The sequence below is a fragment of the Lepidochelys kempii genome, chromosome 1 (genome assembly GCF_965140285.1).
Source record: "Lepidochelys kempii isolate rLepKem1 chromosome 1, rLepKem1.hap1, whole genome shotgun sequence".
Lineage (NCBI taxonomy): Eukaryota > Metazoa > Chordata > Testudines > Cheloniidae > Lepidochelys > Lepidochelys kempii.
In genome coordinates this window covers 225975125-225999393 of record NC_136380.1, presented here as the reverse complement: position 1 = coordinate 225999393, position 24269 = coordinate 225975125, and the positions used below count along the sequence as shown (strand labels likewise).

Here is a 24269-nt window from a genome sequence, read left to right as displayed (position 1 = left end):
CAGTGCAATGGGTTGGAGAAATAGAGGCCCTAATGGCATATTCCCCCTTCACAGTGTTTTAAGGACAAGGTCACACTGCGGCCCCACTTCACATTCTTACCTAAGCTCTCTTTTGAGTTCCATCTCTATCAGCCCATTCATTTGCTTGTCTTCTACCCCAAATCGCATCTGAATTCCCAGGACACACTGCTGCATACCCTGGATTTTGTCTAGACAGAACAAAGCCCTTCAGAAAGATCAACAAGTTATTCATCTCGATAGCAGACAGATCAAAAGGGTCAGCAGTCTCTAACCAGAGACTTTCCAAGTGGATATCAGACTGCATTAACTCGTTACCAGTCTTGTAACATTCAGCCACCTTCACTTTCACGCTCATTCTACAAGCTCTGTTGCCACTTCCATGGTCGTCTTCTAAAACCTACCAATCATCAACATCTGTAGAGCCACTATTAGGGCATCCATCTGTACATTCTCCCAACACTACGCAATAACTCACGACTCCACCTCTGATACTGTGTTCAGCTCGACTGTATTTTCCACTGTATTGGACTCAGCTCCGAAGCCTCTTCCACCTTAGATGGCACTGCTCCATAGTCACGTAGAGCACCCGTGGGGAGGCTACTTGAAGAAGGAGGAGGAATGGTTACTCCCCCTGTGCAGTAATTGTGGTTCTTCAAGATGTGTTCCCCTATGGGTGCTCCACTACCTGCCCTCCGTCCCCTCTGCTTCAGAGTTCTCAGCGATGGGGCTCTGCAGTAGAGAAGGCACAGAGGGCAGTTTGCCCATGCAGTGCTATGTAACAACTGCACTGGGCACAAGACTGACGAACACAGAAATTTCCAGTCCAAAGTGCAGGGAACACTAGCGAACCTGAAGTGGAGCACACATAAGGACAAACATCTCGAAGAACTAGAGTTACTGCACAGGGTGAGTAACCATTTCTTCTTGGCACAACTGTAGTTCATTTTCAGAAATTACAAGCTCTTTTACCTAGAGACAAGGTAGCAATATTAACTTAGGGTCCCAAGATGGATTTGGCAATAAACTTCTCCCCCCGCCCCCCACCTTGAAAGAACAGCATTTTATACTGAAAAGGTGTTAAACTTTAATGACCCACAGTATTTAAAAAATAGGTTAAACCTTTTAAATGGTTTAGAAACTTGGATGTTTTGTTTGCCCCCCATGAAGTTATATTAATAATATTTAGAAGTACTGAAATGGTGCAGAATGTAGCTACCATAAGCAGATCAAAGATGGACAAGTACCAGTGAAATATCACTGACTCCTAAGAAATATATTAGTTATCTAAATAGAGATTAACCTTTTCACTCTGTTAAATCTTGAAGTCCTTACTCCAGCAAAACTCACTGACTACAAGGAGAGTTTTGCCTGAAGGAGAACTGAATAAGGACTTCACCCTATGGTTTACTTACCTTAGATGGGAAATACTTTGATTAACTTAAGGAACCAGATTTATAACTGGTGTCAACCTCATTCATTTCATAAACCTAGTTTTTTTAATGGCTAGCCCTTTTTTCTAATTCTTGCTCTTCAAAAATATTTTGAGGCTTTATAGTCTGGTTATCATTTTCCTGAACTCTGATCACTCTTTTAAGAAATTGTGGCTTTTAATTAATTTTTGAAGGAATCATCTCCTCAGTTTGCGCTACACAGATTTCTTTACTTAGAGCATCCTCATTCATGGAGAAAGTTCTTGCTAAGTGCTGAATATTTTTATTACTTTGTGAGACACTGTTCTAGTGTCCTGAAAATCATTATCAGTAATAACAATCCAACACTAACCTTCTTAAATAAGAATAATGGCTAGAGCTCCTGCAGAAGATCAGTTGCACAGATATAACTTAAAATAAATAATTCAATAGTGAACTACAAGAACAATACAAAAGTCCAATTCCACTGATAGTTGTAAGCGGACTGCGTAAATATGTGAAGTGTCAACCTATGTTTAAATGACTGAATGAATTCCTCATAGTCAAATTCCACAGTCCTTAGCGCTTACATAGCTAATATCCCACTGAGGTGAATGGGATGTGTCACAGATCTAGTCAAATGCCCCCTCTTGACTGTTCACCAGACTGCTGTGAGGAGCAGCAACTAGATTCCATGTGCTTTAAGCCATCAGAGCCTGAATAGAGATCATGCACTGCCCTTATCTGGGGGTCCCAGACACACTCTTGTAGTACAGACCCTTTGTCTAGCACCTCCTCCTGACAACAGACCTTGTAGTCCAACTGGCCAGCCCCTGGCGGACCACTAGTTACCCTCAAACTTTTCATAACTTTAACACGGTCTCCAAGGAACTGTAGCCATGTGGGCGTTTTAGGTTCACAGGTTAACTCTTTTTAAGAGCGCTTGAGAGGTGCAACACATAACACACGTGTGGACTGACTTTGTGAAGAATTCTAAACTGCCACTGCTCTTTACGTAACCACTTAAGATATACACAGGTCTATATTAAAATAATACCTCCTCCACACATTTCCCTGCAACACTTCTTCTCATCACTACAGAGAATTCTTTGAACTGGGATTTGGATACCCTAGGGATGTCCAAGATCCTCCTGCTGCAGCTCATGGCTTGACTTCTGATTTATAGAGCTTGCTTTCTCTAACCTTGGTTGTTCACATAGCTAAACCCCCTTGCTCCCACTATGAAAGCATGCCCAAACTTATCCCCCCGTCTCTAGCCCAAAGCTTTCTAGATGGCTCTGTAAGTCCCTCAAGTTCATATGTCCCACCAGTAGTCCCTGGTTCTTGTGTCCTGCTGCTGGTAATTTTACATTCTCCAAGCCCTTTACTCCTTATAGATGAGCTGGAGGAAGTGACTTGTCCCGGCTCCAGCCAACCTCCTTAGTATACGTATTGACCAGTCAGAGCACAGTCATTAATGTTAACTGCTTTCCATTGTTTCTAGCCTGGGGCCATGGCTGTGCTATAGTGGTATAGCTATAGTGTGGCAGGCTACACTGACAGAAGGCATTTTTCCATCACTCTAGGAATTCCATTCCCAGAGCAATGGTAGCTAGAGCAACAGAGGGATTCCTTCAACCCAGCTGCATCTACATCAAAGGTTAGGTTGGTATAACTATGGCACTCAACAGTGTGGATTTTTCACACCCCTGAGTGCCATAGCTATGTCATCCTAAGTTTTAAATTTAGACCAGGCCTGGGAGAGTTGTGCTGATAGGTTCATCAGCAGTGGCGGATACACATTGACATAGAGACATTCCATGATAGTGTTTTTCATAAGAACAACTTGACCATTGCAACCAGAATTCGTAAGCTCTGTAGATAGATTTCTCAAATCATCACAGGATGCCATCTGCATAAGTGCCAAATAAGAAGTAGTAATCTGGTCCTTATCCTTTTAATGGCTGAAGACTGATCAGTGTGGGGAATTAAATAGTCCTCAAAATATTTATTTTGTAAATGGATTAATTGGTACCTTTCTCTGTAGCCATTTGTTATACATGACATGGAAACACTGTGTATGGCAGAGAAGACTCTCGTGGCAAAACTGGTAGCCAATGGAATCCAGAACAAGGAAGCAGAAGTTCGAATCTTCCATTGTTGCCAGTGTACATCTGTAGAGACTGTAACAGAACTTACTGAATTTGCCAAATCTATCCCTGGCTTCTCAAATCTTGATTTGAATGATCAAGTGACTCTGTTGAAATATGGAGTTTATGAAGCCATTTTTGCCATGCTAGCTTCTGTAATGAACAAAGATGGGATGCTAGTAGCCTATGGAAACGGCTTTATAACTCGGGAGTTCCTGAAAAGCCTAAGAAAACCATTTTGTGATATTATGGAGCCGAAGTTTGATTTTGCAATGAAATTCAATGCACTGGAGCTGGATGATAGTGACATTTCGCTTTTTGTGGCTGCTATCATTTGCTGTGGAGGTAAGAGATAAATATCTGTTCTTTGAAGTAATATTTATGATTTCACTCCCATCGTTTAGTAATTAAAAATGGAAAAGTATATTTCGTTGTAATTTATGGAATTATGACAATTCAGTTCTGTCACTAACAATGTTTGTCTCATGTTAAATTATGTTTGGTATAAGATAAATACTCATTAAGGCCTTAATCCTGCAATGTATTGCACAGGGGTCTGCCCATTTACAACACGTTGTTGGATTGGTGCCTTGGGGCTTTCTAGTTTTAAAAGTGGGATGTGAAGAGTATCCCTTCCTTGAGGAATAGGGTTGGGCATGAAGAAATATTTCTAAACTCTGAAAAAGGTGGGGAAATACAATATGGGGCTGATAGTGGAGTTAGATATTCCTGTTTCTTTTAATCTCATCCTTAGAGGCCAATAAAATTATGGCTTTGATGTTGCTCTTTGGTACATGTGAGTGGACCCACATTGAAATCAAAGGGTTTTGCGCAGCCACAGCATTCTGCCCAGGCATTTCATATTGCAGGATTGTGACCTTAATTTTAATGTTTATTTCCAGAAAATAGCATTCTTAAATTTGAGTTAAGATTATAAATACTTTCTATGTTACAGTGCTTAAAGTTGTGCTAGATCAGTGGTTCTCAACCAGGGGTACGCAGAGGTCTTCAAGGGAGTACATCAACTCATATAGATATTTGCTTAGTTTTACAACAGGCTATATAGAAAGCACTAGCAAAGCCAGTACAAACTAAAATTTTATACAGATAATTACTTGTTTATAGTGCTCTACATACAGTACACTGAAATGTTGTAAGTACAATATTTATATTCCTGTTGATTTATTTTATAATTATATGATAAAAATGAGAAAGTAAACAATTTTTCAAGTAATAGTGTGCTGTGACACTTTTTTGTATATTTTGCCTGATTTTGTAAGTAGTTTTTAAGTGAGGTGAAACTTGGGGTATGCAAGACACATCATGCTCCTGAAAGGGGTACTGTATCTAGAAAGATTGAGAACCACTGTTCTAGATGATTGACAGACGACCTCAAACAAACCACTGCCCAACATTGTTTACACTCTAAATTTAATAACTTGGGGGGCTTAAAAGAATGTAATTTAAAATAAACAGAATGGAAAAAAACAGAGTTAAGGTTTCACTTTAAAACTCCTCACAAACATTTGGAAATACACAGTCAAGGTGCTCCAGACTCTACCCTTGCAGCTCTGGATCCTTATCCACCCATATTAACAGGACAGCCTTTCACCTCTTCTCCCAGTATTCACAAAATGAGGCATATATCCCACTGTACTGTCCCATACTTAACATACTGCACCAATTCCTTCACTATATATAAGCCACCTGCCCAACCTATATCTTCCATCTTTTATTTCATGTGCAGACCAAAAACCTCTGCCCCAACATCCCAACTTCTTACTGTCATCAAGGTACCGCAGCTTATGACCTGATACCCTCTAAGTACAATCCACAAACATCACCCCCCCATCATGATTTACTATAAGACAAAAGGCCCAGTATACCTTGTGAATATTATTTTTTACTGCACACAAACTGTTAAAAGAACATTATTTAAGGTTGTAAACTCAAGCACTCAAAAGTTAGAAAATGCTGGAATTGTCCATGCCTGTGCAACTCTATTTCAGCCCTCTTCTGCATATTAATATGATCCAGTTTTTAATACAGGATCACATGGGTATTTTTTTTCACAGGACCCCTGCCTCATTCAGTGCACAGGATAGTGCTTTGGAGATGCAGCAGGGCTGTGTAGCAAAGGAGAGCAGGAGCCCTGCTTTATTTGTTACAGAAGTTTGAAGGTGTGTAGTGAATGAGATAGAAGGTGGTCACTAATTGTGTGTGCGCCTCATGTTCTGGGTGCCTGACCTGAGACCCTGGGGTCTGATTTGCAGAAGAACTGAGCACTTACAGTTGCAATTGAAGTAAAAGGAAGCTGTGCTGTGAATATAATAAACACTCTATAATTCTAGCTACACTTAACAATCAGGGCCTAGGTGTCTGAAATTTGGGCACCCAAAATTAGTGGATACTTTTGACTGTAATCTCTGTGTGCCTCAGTCCTCATCTGTAAAATGTGGATAATAATATCCCCATATCTCACAGGGTGTTGTGAAAATAAATGTATTAATGACTGTGAGATACTCGGATACTATGGTGATGAGTGCCACAGAAAAGTTCATGAAGAAATTAATAATTCTATCTTCAGGGCAGGGTATGCATAGTGGGCAGTAAATAAAGCCTGGTGCCACACACAGAACAAAAAGGAGAAAACAAAATATTAAATAGCTGCTCATTAAGTGAGCACCAGCCACCCAATGCACTGAATGAGGGAGTCCTGGGGGGAGGAGAGTGAGGGGAGGGAGATGTGATCATGTAAGTAAAGACTATATCGTAATTAGGCTTGGCAGAATTCTATTTTTATATATAATTTCAATGGATAATATTGATGTATTTTTTTTCTATTTTATCACTTTCAATTTTCATAGTTGTGGGAGACTGCAGGAGCAGGCAATAATTATTTAATGACAGTAGACGTAGAGTCAAAAAGTTACAGATTTATAATGGTTAAAACTAGGGCTGTCAAGTGATTAAAAAAATTAATCACGATTAATCACGCAATTAAAAAAATCACGATTAATCGCACTGTTAAACAATAAAAGAATACCATTTACTTAAATATTTTGGATGTTCCTTACATTTTCAAATATATTAATTTCAATTACAACACAAAATACAAAGTGTACAGTGCTCACTTGATATTTTTGATTACAAATATTCGAATTGTAAAAAGCAAAAGAAATAGTATATTTCAATTCACCTAATACAAATACTGTAGTGCAATTTCTTTCTAATGAAAGTTGAACTTACAAATTTAGAATTATGTACAAAAAATAACTGCATTTAAAAATAAAACAGTGTAAAACTTTAGAACCTACAAGTCCACTTAGTCCTATTTCAGCCAGTCGCTCAGACAAACAATTTGTAGGAGATAATGCTGCCCGCATCTTGTTTACAATGTCACTCAAAAGTGAGAACAGGCGTTCACATGGCACTATTGTAGCCGGCATCACAAGATATTTATGTGCCAGATGCACTAAAGATTCATATGTCCCTTCATGCTTCAACCACCATTCCAGGGGACATGCGTCCATGCTGATGACAGGTTCTGCTCAATAACAATCCAAAGCAGAGCGGACCGACACATGTTCATTTTTATCATCTGAGTCAGATGCCACCAGCAGAAGGTTGATTTTCTCTTTTGGAGGTTCGGGTTCTGTAGTTTCCTCCTCGGAGGGTTGCACTTTTAAGACATCTGAAAGCAATCTCCACATCTCAGCCCTCTCAGATTTTGGAAGGGACTTCAGATTCTTAAACCTTGGGTCGAGTGCTGTATCTATACTTAGAAATCTAACATTGGTACCTTCTTTGCATTTTGTCAAATCTGCCGTGAAAGTATTCTTAACACGAACGTATGTTGGGTCATCATCCGAGACTGCTATAACATTAAATATATGGCAGAATGAGGGTAAAACAGAACAGGAGACATACAATTCTACCCCAAGGAGTTCAGTCCCAAATTTAATTAACGCATTTTTTTTTAAACGAGCATCGTCAGCATGGAAGTATGTCCTCTGGAATGGTGGCTGAAGGGACATATGAATGTTTAACATATCTGGCATGTAAATACATTGCAATGCTGGCTACAAAAGTGTCATACAAAGACCTGTTCTCACTTTCTGGTGACATTGTAAATCAGAAGCAGTCAACAGTATCTCTCGTAAATGTAAACAAACTTGTTTGTCTTAGCGATTGGCTGAACAAGAAGTGGGACTGAGTGGACTTGTAGGCTCTAAAATTTTACACTGTTTTGTTTTTGAGTGCAGTTATGTAACCAAAAAAAATCGACATTTGTAAGTTACACTTTCACAATGAAGAGATTGCACTACAGTATTTGTATGAGGTGAATTGAAAAATACTATTTTGTTTATTATTTTTACAGTGCAAATATTTGTAATAAAAAATAATATAAAGTGAGCACTGTACACTTTGTATTCTGTGTTGTAATAGAAATCAATATATTTGAAAATGTAGAAAAACATCCAAAAATATTTAATAAATTTCAATTGGTATTCTATTGTTTAACAGTGCAATTAATTGCAATTTTTTTAATCCGTTAATATTTTTAGTTAATTGAGTGAGTTAACTGCTATTAATTGACAGGTCTAGTTAAAACACAAATTGTCAACATCACATGTCAAAATATACAAAATAAATATCCTTAAATCAAACACTTAAGTTCTCAGGCAGCATTTTTCTTACTCTATGCATGCCTGGATTATTATCAATGGAAACACTTTTTGTTTCGTGTGTGTATAGTGAAATCCAAATTTCCTGATAAATCTGATCTTTCCAAGCCTAATCATAATGCTTACACCCATCCCTGACTCCTTGTCCCATTCCTGTCCTCTCCTAGCCAGTCATCTTCACTCTTGAGGCGTATCGTTGCCAAGCAAGTGGTAGTCTTGCCCTTCTGGACTCACCACCCCAGTCCCAGTCAACTTCAACATCCATACCCAGTTCCCGTCTCCCCCCCCCCCCCCACTTCTACCAGCTCTTCATCTAATCTGTCTCTTTCCCCCACCACAGCCTCCAGTTGATGCTCCTAGTTCAAATTTCCCTACCCAGGCTCCTTGTCCAATTTCATTGTCATCCTCCCACTCCGAGGCACCTTGTCCAAGTCTGTTTGCCCAGACAGTCCCAGTAGTCCCTGTGTACCAATGCTACTCATCAGATCCATCTCCCCTTCTCCCACATCCTAAAACAAAGGCCTCCCTTTCATTTGCCAAATTTGAAATCCCTGTTCCAAAGTACAGGTGTGCTATATCTTTCCAAATAAAAGATTATTTTTTTTTTTTTTTAGCGTGGACAACATATATGTTTTTCCCAGCCTCATACTTGGAAACAGCTGAAGTTCTAGCCCGAGGCGCACACCTGGCATGGAAAATTTCAGCCCACATATTTGTCAAAGTTACAAGCAACTGAAAACATGATCTGATAATGAGAAGTGTCTCATAATCTTAATAATAATAAATGGTGTTGCCAGCCTCCTCTATGATTAATTGCATGATGGTAATATCTATCAAGTACCAATCCAGATTGGTGACTCATTGTGTTTGGCACTGTAGTAACATAGTAAAAAATCTTCCCTGTTCCAAAGAGTTAACTAAAAACACCCAAATGCTTAATCGTATTTATTCTTCTGATTGGGATTGGAGACCCCACAACCTTCATATAGAGAACATAAAATCAGATATCCAGGCTAGACATATCCACTGTACTATAGCAGAGGGTTTGTGAGTCACGTAGAGAATTCTCTCTTCAGCCCATCTTGAAATAACATTGGCAAAAGTCATGAGGACCTATTTATTTATTTTATTTAATAAAGTTAGTCTGTACCAGTACTCCTGACAGAGTATTCCATAGCTATTCAGTTGTATTTCAGAAGTTCACTGATGACAAGATTTTACTTTGGGCCTGATCCAAAATCACTGGTGTCGATTGGAATAATCTCATTGTCTTCAGTGGGCCTCTGGAGCAGGCCTTACATGCAGATAAAATATGAACAATGGTAAGATTATATGACGTGTATTCTTTTGTTTGTTTTGAGAACAGATCGCCCTGGTCTTGTAAATGTAGAATACATTGAAAAGATGCAGGAGGGCATTGTGCATGTACTAAAACTTCACTTGCAAAACAACCATCCTGATGACATCTTCCTCTTCCCAAAACTCCTCCAGAAAATGGCGGACCTCCGACAGCTTGTCACAGAGCATGCTCAACTTGTTCAGATAATCAAAAAGACTGAATCTGATGCACTCTTGCATCCTTTATTACAAGAAATCTACAGCGATATGTATTAAGGCTTTTTTGTAATTTTTTCCACAGTATTTAAAGCCAAGAGCAATATTAATAATAGATTGGAGAAAAATTACTTTGTACAGTTATCGGCTGTGCTTAATTCAAGAACATAAAAAATCTAAATTGTAGGTAACTGGAATGTCATGCTTCTTTTGTCGTGGGTTCTTTAAGTACTTTAGAGAAATTACATAGTGCTCATGAATTTGCTCATAAGAAGCTTTGGTTAATTTGAAATTTGAGGGTTAGCAAGAATGTATATGTACTGAACAAGTAGATGTTTAACAAATCTGAATCTGTTAACTAACAAACAGACCTTGATTGATCAAAATTAGATTCTGTATTGGGCTAGTCGTTGAGCATTAATTTACCAAATAGGGCAAAATTTGTTCAAGATACATGCACTATCTTCTAGAGATTATGTACTCTTGGTTTAAATACTTTCATGTTCATTATTGAGAACCAACTAGCACTTTCAATTTTTTTCTCAAACAAGAGTCAGGCTAGATGTATCAAGTGGCTGGGTATAACTATACATGCACAGGTATATTTATTTGAAAGATACTTACTTTGTTGCTGTCTGAATTATGGGAGAAATAGTACTACTAAAGTAAATTTAGGATTAGCCTTTTGAAGTCTTTTTTTAAAAAGTTAAAGGATTATCATGGTGTAACTCACATAATTGCTTCCCTGCCATTGCGGGAGCCTGAGGCACTTAGGTGCACCTTGATCCCTTCTAGTATCCCATGGGATGTAATATCCAATGACCAAAATTAGACCAACCAAAGTATCAGTGTGTGGGTCCTGGGTGATGCTGGTATCCTCTGATATACAGGAGGTCAGACTAGTTGATCTAGTGGTCCTTTCTAGCCTTAAACTGTACTACTCTATAAACTATGGAAAAGATATCTTAGCAAGATGCTTGTTAGTGAATTATACTTTACAGTGGGGGAATGCTTTTTCAAAAGTGTTCTAATGAAACTAGGGGAAAGTCCCTTTTGGGTGGAGTATATTGTGTGCATCTTGGAGAAGTCTTAATAGCTTAAGATGAAATTTTTACTTTAAAATGCCATTTTGAATTAGCAGGACTTGGGGAGTCTCCCAGAAGTCTGATTCTTGCCCCAAGGAAGCTGAATTCCAGATTGTCAGAATACAATAGCTTCAGGTGGTGGTCTACTCTGAAAAATGATTGTACAAACATGGCACCTTTATTCTTAACAGATCTTCAACCAATATGTTTTCAAAGTGTTACATATTTACTGTTCTGAAAAAATATTATTTTACATTCTTTGCTTATATTAGCCCCTCAAACCTTAGTGAACCGCCTTCTGTTCCTCCTTACACATTGTCAACAGAACTATTATCTAAATTCTAAATGCACTATATTCTGCCCTCCTTTTACTCTACCCCACTGGAGGCAACATGTACAGAAAGCAGAATTTGTAGACACTGATTGCACAGTTGTAAAGGAAGGGGGCACAGCTTGGAGAAAATAGTTTCATGTAATTGAGGGCAGAATCTGAGCCACGGTGTACTACTTACTGGTGATGTAAACCAGAATAACACAGCTTTAGTTTATGTCCATGTTGTCTGCGGGACTGGCAGTTAGAACAATCATGGTACAGTAAACTGAGCACATTTAATCTGAAAATTATTGAAACATAATAGACATGAAACTCCATCCTGCCACTTTGCAGACTACTGTATAAAGAATGAAAACAACTGCTAGCCATGAGTTTCTTTTGGGAGTAACATTTAAAATATTTATTAAAGACGGTCTCTTTCTGCTCTTACCTTTCTTTTCCTTTTTACCCTGACAGTTTCTCTCTTGATCTTTTTTTATTGGGTGTTAAAACAATGATCTTGACAGCCAATTTTAGTAATACTTTCATAGTAATAATTTCTGTGGCAGAAAAGGGTCAGTTTTCATGTCTGCTTTATTGCAGCATGGTTTCAAGGCTTCAGAATCATAACCCTTCACTAACAGAATCAACTTGGGTGTAAGGTTTGATGAATCCCAGAACACAGAACCGTGATCTCTGTTTTTATCATTGAACTTGTTTCTGCTAGAGACTTGTTGGTACAGTTAGGCTTTTGGTCATTTGAGCCTTACATATTATAAGATGATTAGAGTGATTTTTTTCAACTTACACATTACAAGTGTTAAAAACAAATTATCTATACTTCCATCAGTGTGTTTGGAATCTATTGCAGTTTCTGTGCTTATGTAACCTCTCAGGCACACACAGCTCAAACTGGAGTGTGTGTCTGGGGGAGGGAAAAAGTAAAGAGTGCATGCACACAAAATGATGACATGCATACTACCTTTCCCATCCACCATTTTTTCTTTCCACAGTCAAAAGTATGGATATAGTACATCTGCCTTATCTATTCAATTAGCGAATAGATTTTCATGTTTTATCAAAAAATTAGTGAATTGAGAAATGATCTCCTTTTATGTATTATGGCAGTACATGGTGTCTCTTCAGAAAAATGAGAGGATTTCAGCAGTGGTACTTTCTGCTACTAGAAATGCCCATTGCCAGTTGCAAAAGTTCAAAAATCATGAGTCAGATGCCAAAAAATTATGAGGTTGGCTTAAAAACTATAAGATATATAATATCTTGGATTCTGGGGGGCGAGGGTGGTCTTTTAGTTTCTGAGCTTTAGGGGCTTTTAGGTCACAATTTCAAACTTTACTCCAAGAATGAGGGCTAGGAACTTAAGTGAAGGCTGAGATTCTCACATAAAGCCCCATCTTCAAGAAAGAAGTGATTAAATAAAATCAAATATTGCAAAACTCATAATGAAGTCGTAAGAGTTGCCAGTATTTGAGTTCTCAAGTTAAATATGGACCTGAATGCTCTGGATCTGTTAAAATACTTCAACTTCCTATTATTGTTATCTGTCCTTCTGGAAATTTATTTCAGACTTGTTCTGGGTTCATTTCATTTCCTGTACACTCTCCCTGTTTGTTTCCAACTTTCATATAGGTCCAAATTCTGGACCTCTGCACAGACCTTAAATAAACAAACATTGCTCAGGGAAAGGTCCATGGGAGTCAGGGAGGGCAACATTTTTACCCTATTGAGCAGCACCCATTACACTTACTTTTCTCCATGTAGGTGATTAGACTGGTGGAGCCACATAATCATTATCAGACTGGCTATACCCTTGCCCATCCCTCACCATTCCTACCACCAGCCACTAGTCTGCACTGCTTTGGAGGAAGCCAGTGTGGAGTCAAGTTCAGTGCTGTCCAGAATGCACACGGTACAGAAGAATCACAGTGATTCCACTGACTAAGTTGCTGTGCTTCCGTTGAGAGGGAGGTAGGGTTTGTCCCAGAATGAATAACTATTACAGTGAATGATGAATTTTTGGTTTTGCCATTTGGGATAAAATGTGATGTTTTGTTGCCTGGATGGTTGAGCAAGGACAGCACTTTTCAGAGAGAGACAGACTTCAATGCAATGCTAGAATTGCCTCGGCAGGTAGGTGATATGCATATGGAGTTACTACTGTTTATAAAGCTTAGATTTAAGCATTTGTTCCTCAAAACTCAAACCCTCAGAATGTTTGTCCTGTAAGGGGGTGTGATGCAGCTGACTCAGTTTTAGTTGTTTGACTAATAGTAGTCCCCATAATTAAGTCTTTGACCATCAGCCATTATGAATACCTGCTCTGTTATGAGCCCTAACAGGTAATTCCTTGCTGCCTGGTGGTTAACGAGACTTTTTTTGTTTTGTCCATTCCCACCTCATCTGCTGAATGAAACAATCTCATTTTCCTTCAATCTTTCATAAACGCTAGGTCTTCCTGGTGCCACTTTGTCTGATACCAAGTACAAAGGTGGAGCAGAACCTATTAACCTCGCTAATGCTCTTGTTTAGTTACATTTGGTACACACCACATCTCCCCAGGTGAGGCAGTACACGGTCCCACCTCCACGTGTATATGCTATGACTACGAGTGTCTGAGTACATCAACATGCATGCTATCACAACATGTATTTTCAAACTTAACACCAATAGTGCTACCCCTACTGGTGGTCTCTTCAGCTGTAGTTGGCATCTCTCTCAGTATTCTTGATGTATGCAGCACCCACATGTGTGTAACCGTCTGAACAGCACACTTGGTGTGAACCTGATTACAACAGTAGCAATGGCACACATCCAGAGCCTCTTTGTTTATCAGCAAAGTTCCTGATCTAGAAATTCATTCATCAAACATCTACAAGTTTTTAAATAGGAAAAAACAGCAGTCGCATTTCAAGACCAACTAATGTTTGGATAGTTTCCATAACTATTTGAATTTTGATAAGAGCTACAATTAGCATTTAAAATATATGTACAAAAAGTATTTGTCTAGGGGTTACAGAAACTTGAACAAGATGTTAACAGATCCTAAAATTCTGGGAGATTCTACTGAGTGCACTACAGAGATACCTATACTGCCTTCCTAGAATACAAGTCACAGAACAATAGTCTCAACTGTAAATTTAGTATTAGTATACAGAACTTTATTTTAGCATTACGTTTTTCACAGATATAGCTCAGCTACCTCAACAGATTATCACAGTAGACGCTAACAAATTTGATTTTCAAGATGGCTGCTTTTGTGAAAGTTTACAGTTTGAACTAACTGTAAACAGATTCCTGAGTAACTTTCATCATGCACAAAGGAGTCAAATCATTGAAGCTTTAGTTGTGTTGTTCTTTTTAAATCAATTCTATACAAGAAAAAGTGATCTGTCTTAAAAGAGAACACTATTACAGACTTGCTGGCCTGTTTGGTACATCATTAATCTGACTAGCAGCAGGTTTTAGGGGAAATTGTATAACCTTAATTTTAATTCATTTGGTTATTCTAGTCAAAGCTTTATTCTAATTTCAAAGTGAGTGCATGCAACCTGCATTAACACAAATGAAGTTACTTGTGGATACCAAAATATCCCTTAATTTCAGGACACCATCTCTATTTTAAATGCACTAGAATTAAAATGACAGCCAACCAGAATGTTTTCCATTTAGTCAAACTGAACTTTTTTGGCATTTAAAAATGTCTTAATTTTCATTTTCCTGTGCCTTTGGGTTTCTGGTTCCAGCCAGCTGCTAAAGTGTTGAAATGCTGCCAAAGAGCTTATGTTTGCACTATTTCTGGCCCAAACAGATTTAGGAAATACCAGCAATTGTACCAGAGTCCATTCTCATGAGATTTCTAACACAAGTTTGTAGACTCATGGGGTTAAGATAAGCATCTAAACATGTATTTGTTTATCTTAAATACTAAATCTCTGAAGGTTTACTTATTGCTAGAATTAGGTCCCAGACTGAACTAGCATTTCTATGTTGTCTTTCATTTCTAATGGTCAGCTTTAGGGTAAGAAGTCTTAGACAAAGCAGTTGGAGAAGATTGCATTGTAGCTACCTAAATTATTTCTAGTCCTCTTCCGTTTCAGCTAAGTTTGTCCCTTAATTTTCAGTCACAAAGCTTCTATCTGAACATTTTTAAAGAAGAAGAAAAATCAGCAGTTATTTAAAAGCACTTAATAGTCATTGTACTATTTTTATAATAAAATTAATGAAATGTTGAGTATGTCATAAAATTGGTACTTCATTCAAAGCCATAATTCTTTATTAAGGCTTGTTGAATTGAAAGGCACAATATGAGGCTTGCCTGTACCTTAGTGCTATTTTAATAACCACATTCAAATTTGAATATCTGTGTTTAATCAAGTTTGTTAACCCTCAGGTAGTGAATGGTTAAATTTACAGTATGGAGGTTTGAACTAAGATGACTGGTATTGTTCGGTTTTATCTTTTGTTTTAAACTGAATGTGATAGTGTTTCTTTAAACTTCCATTTGTAAAATATACAAATATAATTGCAAGACAAACTTTTAGTAAATTACACCACAAAAGCTTTAAAGAAAAAATGTAAATTATTTAAGTGAAACACTATGGGCCTGATTTTGCAAACCCTTAGCCACAGTGTGAATACTTGTTTGAGTAAGGGCTGCAAGGTCTCAAGTTAAAGATGCTATTAATTTGTTTGTGGACTTAATTGCCATAAACTGTATAAAGGACTGTCATGCTCCCTTGCCCTGGACTCTGCCTCAGTTTCCACTCCATCTGTGGAAATGAGTCCTGAGCCAGACTTTTACCATTTTAGAGCCCTCATTCAGAGGATTCCAATAAGTAAACAGAAACTAACACAAAGAAACAGTCTCAGCGAATAGTTTGTCTCTCTGGACTCTTGTTCTTCTCTTACCGAGAAAGAGTCATGAACCACCCTGCCACCTCAGCATTGGCTGCTGTTCCCCATCCACACTGGGGTTATCAGTCTCTTGTTCCAAATTGCCTGCGTTCACTATTCCCTCCCCACAAACTAACTCCTTTTCAAAGGACTTTCCACCTTCCTGCTCCCCCCCTAGAAACTAGTTTCAGACTGCAGGCCTTTCCTGTCCAGAGGCACTCACCAGCTCTCTTTGCAAAGCTAATAGGATTTCTCCTACTGTCTCTCTTCTCTGATAGTTTCCCCTCAGGCTTCTGCGTACTACTTCTAAGCCCCAGTTCAGTGTTTGCCCTCTGCTCTTCCTCATGTAGGGTCCTTTCTAACCTGTAGAGATCTCAAGCCTTCCCCAGAGAGAGAACACTCTTGGTTGCTTCCTTCTTATACTACTCAGACAGTCTCCTTATAGAGTTCAGCTGCTCCATTACTAATTTGGCTGATGAGGCATCACTTGGAGCACCTAATTGTTGTATTGTGCAAGTGTTGTGCAAAACTTTGGGACATATCAATGCGTGACTATTTGCAGTTGTAAACAAGGTTTGAAAATATTTGTATGTAGAATGTGGACTTCCTTTTATTTCTCTTTTGATACAAGTAAGTCTGGCACAGGATAAGCTGTAGCTGTAAAATATTTAGTTAACATAATTAAGGTTTGTGGCTCAAACTCACCAAGGTATAGGGTGGACTTCAGAACCACTTTCATCTTTCCATGCACTGCAGTATTTTGTTTTAATTACAAGCCTAGTCGGAAAACTAGAGAGAGGTTGTTTTTATATAATTCCTGTAGATCTACATTTCTCTCATAATTTATACTTAAATTTTGTGAGTTGATTTTTGGCTTAACAGGAATAAAGCTGTCCTATTGATTTTGTTTATATATAAAATAATTTTGGTGCCACACACACTGAGGTTGAACTATGATTTCTTAGACATTTCAAAATATGTAACTGACTATACAATGAAAACTAAGTAATAATTAAAATATGCAATAACTTGGAAGTCATTTATTTTTCTATAGAAACATTCCTTTTTTCCTTATGATTTTAGATCAGTGGTTTTCAACCTTTTTTTTTTTTTTTTTAATTTTCGGACCCCTAAAAAATTTCAAATGGAGGTATGGACATCTTTGGAAATCTTAGCCATAGTCTGCAGACCCTTGGTGGTCCACTGACCACAGGATGAAAACTGTGTTCTATGGTAAAGACAACCTTTCGCAGTCCCCTTAGGTGTAAGTCTGCGGACCCCAGGGAGGCGGGAAACCACTGCTTTAGATACAGACTAAGACAATCTATATATAGGCCCTGATTCTGCATCCTGTGACTAAGGTAGAATTCCATGTTTGCAGGGATCTCTTCTAGCAAATCCTGATGCAGGATCAGGCCATAGACACTAAGTTAATTATTTGTAATGGTTGAATTTTATTCTGAAGAATTCAAAAATGACACCCAGAACAAACACAGTATGTTCTAATTGTTCTAGCCATGATTTATATTTGTTGCTGTTTTGTTTGCAGTACATAATATCACATCTTATAATGTTGGTGCAACTTTAAAATTGTAGATGATATGTTATCATCCAAGTCCTCTGTGTTCATCGACGTGTCAAATTTTTATTAAGAACTTATTTGTAAAAGATATACTATGTTTTGTTTTTGGTAATCTATTTTTCTGCACTGGATTAACGGTCTGAGGCAGCAGTAAAGTAAAACCTGCGAAGAGCTACATCAACTATGTCATGTTATACTGTAACTGTATAATAGATGTGTTTCCTGTTAACTAAAACCATCCCAGGGGCAAGGTGCTTTTCTAAGCAATATCAATGTGTTTAATAGTTTTAATAAGGCTTCTTTCAGTTTCTGAATCTATTTCAATCCTGGCCTCTTGTACCTTTCTTAAGTTTGTCTGCCTGTCAGATCACAATTGCAGGGAAAGATGTAATGGAGCAACAGAATAGTTAATGCTGAAGACACAGGGCCAAATCCTTCAGTCTTGCTGATTTGCCAAGGTAAACACCAAGGTCCCAATCCTCAACAACGTGAGAAGCCTGTACCCATTGGGCCTACTTGCCTAAGTAATGACTACTCACAGGAATATTAGTAGCAGGACTGGCCCTGAGTAAGGACTGCAAGATTTGGCCCAATTTATTTAATGTAATGTAAGCATTTTGGAGTATATGCTCCTCTTGCTATGCATGTTGGCTCCAATTGTTACACACATTTGAAAAATCCTGACTCATAATTGCTGTAAAAAGTTACATGGTGACTCTGAATGTTATCGTTTACCTTCCGGAGGTTAAAGTACTTGGGTTTGGAACAATGTTAACCAGCTGAAACATTGACAGTAAGCAAATGGGGCATCCTAATTGACTGCATATGAGTTCAGTAAAAGTAGCCACTATCTGTTGTTTGGTTTTTTTCCCCTAACTTGGCTTTGTAAGACGATTTCTGTAATAAAATTGCTGGATTTGTATACAAGTCAACTTCAAATACATCATAGCTGTACTTTAATACCGCTGATATATTTACATAACATAGGTATATTTTGCCACATGGAAGCCAGGACTGCCTTCATTGAGGCCCCACCACTTCGTACTGCCTTCTGCTTTCCACGCTAATAAAGCAGAATGGTTATTAACTAGTCTTGATGCCATGTCCCTGACCCCCCTCTTCCCCCCCCTCCCCCCCACACACAGTCTGCCAGTATTCCCTGACATTTCTACTCAGGAAGCTTCTACTAATCAGGGTGGCTAATGCTCAACTAGCCAGCATTACCTGAAGGGGGAAAGGGAAGAATGATGCCATGGAAAGAGGCTTTCATGCATTCCCACTCCTGGAGTTGATTCCCCCAGGGTGAGTGTGTAAGGGGAGCATGCTGATGAGCCAGGATTCCATTATGTCCTTGAACCACAGACAGCTATTAAGTATTCCCCTTGGCTTGCAGAAGTGGAACAGAGTGTTTAAGGCTTGATTTATTTCTTTGGTAATTACAGAGAAGTAGTCAAAGTTGTAATATTACTGATTTCACAAAAGAAACATCGTCAAACAGTAAAGATCAGTTTTATTGACTTCTCAAATGATCTACATTGCAGATTAAAAGTAGTGAAACAGGAGTAGAAACAGCTGTTGAATGATTTTTTTTATTAATGTAACACACCAATGTACTTGCATAGTGGTGTTCATTATAATTTTTTAGAATGACCTATAGTATCCAATGTGGCACAAAAAAATTACCACTTTTTTGTCAATGTTGCCGTTAATTAAAATCCTTACCTGTGGGGGGTCATAAGTGGTTAATTCAGCACAAATATAAAAAACATTTTATGTCAGGGTTTCCTGTTGTCTGTCAAACTTTTCTTGGGTGCCTTTTACTGTATTAAATGTACAAAAGTGTAGTGAAAAATGTATCAAACTCATTAGTAGCAGATACTGCTAAGTGCAGAGGAGTCAAAAATAATTGTCATTGAGTGATTGTCTTCCTGTAAAGTATCAGTAACTCAGGTTAAATCCCCTAGTACTTTTTAGTCACAACAGTGCAGGTGATGTTTTAAAAGAGGGAATGGAAAGCCCTGGTAACATATGGACTTGTGGGAAAGATACAGTTAAGAGGTCTTTTGCACTTCTACAAGAAATTTTTTTTAATTACTAAATAAAGGATTCTGAATGTTTGTTCTAAAATCAACAGACTGGAAACAGACATGTAAGTTGAGTTACTTCAATTTTTACTTTACATTCTGATTTTTCTCTCTTTAAGAATAAGGGATTGAGCTGATTAGTGATTGTGTCATGACTTGTAAGAACCGTATGTGCTTAAAAAGTCATACTGTAAGACTGATGAATGTAAAGATGGTTAATTTAAAGCTATGGTTTTGCCTTAATAGTTCAAAAATAAAATATTTTTTAAAATTGGATCACAGGTTTTAATGAGTGGTGCATCACGAATGGTGTTTGATTTTCTTGGTGATTAAAAGACACATTCAGAGTGATCACAAATGTGTCCTGTATTTTTAAAGCAAACATCTTTGCCACCCTCTGCTGACCACATCCAGCACTTTATCAGAAAGAGCTGAAAGTCCAAACTGGGTCCCTCATTCTGTAAACACGTTTTTATATACACATAAATAACTTTTACAGATAAATAGTTCTGTTTTAAACTCAGTGGGACTACTTACTTAGCTCTTCACATGCATCAGTGTTTGCAGGGGTCAGGGCTTAGGTTAGTATCTCTCATGAAGCTTTGTCAGATAAAGACCGATAGGTGTTGCTGGAAAAAATGTGTTCCTTTGCAACATCCTGCACCACTACAATAGAACTGGTATAATTTGTCATAGAGCTTTGTCTTAATGGTTTTTCCATCTCCAAGCTTCTGATATGCAGAAATCACTTAGTGAGTAATCCCACTGATTTCAGTGGTGTCACGGGTGTGGCGCTGAGCATACAAACAAGTGTTTGCAGGATTGGGGCCTAAATCTCTCATGGTAACATGTAAAGAATACGTGCTGGGTATGCTTATTACAAACACCACTTATGCACTGTGAGAGCAGTTTTTAAAAGAATATCAAGAGCATATTTAGAAAAATGCATCCTATCCCAAAGCTTGGAGATTAAGTGTGATAGGCTGCTTCTGAAATGAATGAGACTACTTATGTTAGTGTGTTAGTGAGCAGAATGGCCCCAATTCAGCGAAGCATTTAATTACATACTAGTCATCCCTGTTCAGCTAAACCCTGAAGCACATCCTTAAAGTTAAGGATGTGCTTAAGTCCTTTGTTGAATAGGGATGACTGTTTGAATCGGGCCTTATGCTGGGTAGTAAGTGTTGGCAGGGTCAGGCCCCTATTTTGGAATAACAGTGAAGAGAGTCCCTGAAATATCCCAGAGAGTAATTACTAATAACCGGAACAGTTGCTTGAATGCATTTGCATTTTGTAACTAGAAAAAACTTCAATCATTATTCTCCCACATCTAGTTTATATCATCACAAGTTACTGTATTATCCCATCTGCCTGGACCTTTGCTCTAGCTCACTTGTTCAGTGCTAAATATCCTATTACATAATCAAACACATTCAGTAAAATTTAGTTAATAGTTAAAGTACCAATGTCACGTCTTATTCAATGTGTGCAACCTCCCCCTCTTGTGGTTGATTTTTTGAATGTGCTTTAAATTTACATAGCTAAACATACTCCAATAAACTACTTCCAGCATACAGAGGTTACGCAACAGCGTATAGGTGTTCATGTTTTAACGCATCTTGAATTTCACTTCAGCCTCCAGATCTGACTAATTAAAGTTAGGAAAAGATGCCAAAAACTTTAAAAATCACCCCTAAAGACTGTGTCACTGAGTTTGCAAAGGACAAATTTCACGTTGCTGGTAATGTGTTGTTCTGTACTGTGTGTGGCAAGGCTGTAGATTACCTTCAAAGGTGGACAATTTTTGAACACATGGAAAGCGCTAAACATAAAAATGAAACAAAAACAAAAGGCTAAAACAGTAGGGCCATTGACAACAGTAAAGAAACAATGCCCTGTGATGTGAGCGTTCCAGCTGGAACACTTTTCAACTGATACCTATGTATATAGTGGCTAGGGAAACTGAAGTTCAGTGTTTCATTTTAATTGTGGGAAAACATGGATTTCTATGGGGGGTTTTTATTGAATTTTTTTTTTCCACTAAAAACTAGGATCCCTGATCATCAGTTCACTCCTGGGAAAGTTGGAGCATTTATTAGTTAGGAAAGAAAAATGCTGAAGAGAAAGCACTGAAGAGGCTGGAGAAGCATGCTGCTGCTCCAACCATGCAGAGATGAGTGGTGGTTGATGGCCTGTATGTGCTAGTAAATTTTTCCTCAAGTGTAGTATAAAGAAAGGGGGGTGATGTGGATGAAAAACATATCTGACAAGAGATGGGCTTAAGTTAGATCTTCATGCTAATGCAGCACTTAATGATGCTCTCCAGTTTAGGCCTCACCCCAGCACTAACCTGGCAGGTGGATAGTAGCATTCTTGTTCATGCAGCATTGGACTTTCCTTGTTTAGCTCATCCCTTTTTACTATGCTCTGTGTGCAAAACACTCTGCACCTGTGTGTGCAGGGCCAATGATGAAATGTACCTGTTAATGATGTGGTATACCAGAAGATGAATTAGTTTCTGTTTAAAAACTTTGGGATTTTCATATTACTCTTTTATCCCAGATACTACTGACAATTGCTTTAAGAAGGTTGGGTTGACTGTGAGCATGAGCGTTTAAAACTATTATTTCAACATGTCTAAGATGGTGTATGCTTCTGAAGCCTACATTCAAGACAGCAGCCTTTCTTTTCCCTCATCTGTTTTAAATGCTGACCAATTTGTGTTAATTACTGTTTCAGGGGTTTTTTTTTAGAAGGACTCCTGGTACAAAATTACCATCCACTTTCACATAAGCTGACAGACACCAATACATAATTACTATATATATTTTTTTAAAAACAAAAGTACATTACTACCTCCCATCATGTATCTCTTTCTGCTTTTTGCAGTTTTAGTGTTAGATGAGACTCAGTTACCAGCCCAAGATTAGCTACAATTTTCAAAACTTTTTTTTTCTGGCGGTAGATATTTAACATACATTTGAAATTTAAAATGCTCTGTTTTACATTGTGGTAAGTTTAATGTCCCAGATCTATTTTTTCTGGATGGGAACACTTTCTGTTAGTAAAATGTTCATGGGAAACATTGCATTAAGAAGGAAATCCAACAGGTTAAGTTCTGGCCTACACTCAAGTGTAGATAATGCAAAAGCATGTATGTTCTTTGATCTTGTTTGTGTGATGCTGTAGAAGTGTGCAGTGCTATTAATCTATGCAAAAGCAATTTTTTCCCATAAAAAGCACATAGCTCAAAAGTTTGCAAGCTAAGTTGTAAATAAGTCCTGCTCTTGCAATTTATCAGCAAACATTTTTGTTCCTGCTGCATTCCATGGAACTCCATATGGCTCCAAAGGTGTCCACACACAACCAGTTCCAGGACTGTGGGAGACCTAAGAGTCCAATCCTATAAGCCATATTCTTGTGAGTAGTTTCACAGAGTAGCCCTTGGACTCTGTGTTTGTTTGTTGTAACCACCTGACTTCAGCCTTGCAATTTATTCACCAGTGATAGTTATCACAGCAGAAGCCACCCTCATATCATTATAATACACAGGTACTGTAGTGATCAGAAAGACCCTGCTGTCTAAATTACATTTCTATAGGATGACTGGACACTACTGTTCCCACAAGCAATGTGGAATTGACTAGTACGCTTTTAGTTAAGATATCAAAGCTGTTTTCTGTGGGACTAGATGGCTCAGAGGAACAGTAATGAGATCTGGAGTTTGACCTCTAGGCCAGTGGTTCTCAACCAGGAGCCTGGGGCCCTCTTGGGGGCTGCAAGTTTAGGGAGTCTGCCAAAATAAACCCAACAGCAGGGCCAGCATTAGACTTACTGGGGCCCAGGGCAGAAAGCTGAAGCCTGAGGCCTGCCACCCAGGGCTGAAGATGAAGTCTGAACAACTTAGCTTTGCAGGACCCCCTGTGGCATGCAATTGCCCTGCTTGCTACCCCTTAATGCCAGCCCTGGCTTTTCATCTACTGGATATGCAGAACAGTAGTAGCTGTGGAACATGTGGTCCATGGAATTTTTATAGCATATTGTGGGGGTCTCCGCAAGAAAAAGCTGGAGAACCCCTGATCGAGGCCACTAGCTAAAATCTGGCCTGGGTCAGCACTCAGTGAAAGTTATGACAACTGTTTAATTTACACTACATGAATAAGTGGGTAGTCCAGCACTCAGTCACATTAGTCAATGTAGTATGAATCTGCAGCCCTAGCAGATCAAAATATTGCACTCTGTGTCCGTCTCTCTAAATATTCATTCAACACTGATCTCAAACAAATCGCCTGGTACAGCTAACTCTAGTCAAGAATCAATTATTTTGGCAAATTAACCATTTACTTGTTATAAAAAAACTTCAATCAGGTTAAAGTTCACATTGACTTTAATTTTTATATAAAATATCCCATGCAAGTAAAGCAAAAATCAATAAAGGCCATCATTTCAACTGTTTAAACTGTCACAGC

At 38.3% G+C, this 24269-nt stretch overlaps 1 protein-coding gene across 1 annotated transcript in view; it reads left to right on the top strand.

Moving 5' to 3' along the window:
* PPARA (peroxisome proliferator activated receptor alpha) overlaps positions 1-20074 on the top strand; it is a 38535-nt gene extending 18461 nt beyond the window's left edge. The window contains 2 exon segments of the mRNA XM_073315806.2: positions 3478-3925; positions 9635-20074. Coding sequence (XP_073171907.1) covers positions 3478-3925; positions 9635-9882 — 696 coding nt within the window. The 3' untranslated portion in view covers positions 9883-20074.
* Positions 20075-24269: the final 4195 nt, after the last annotated feature.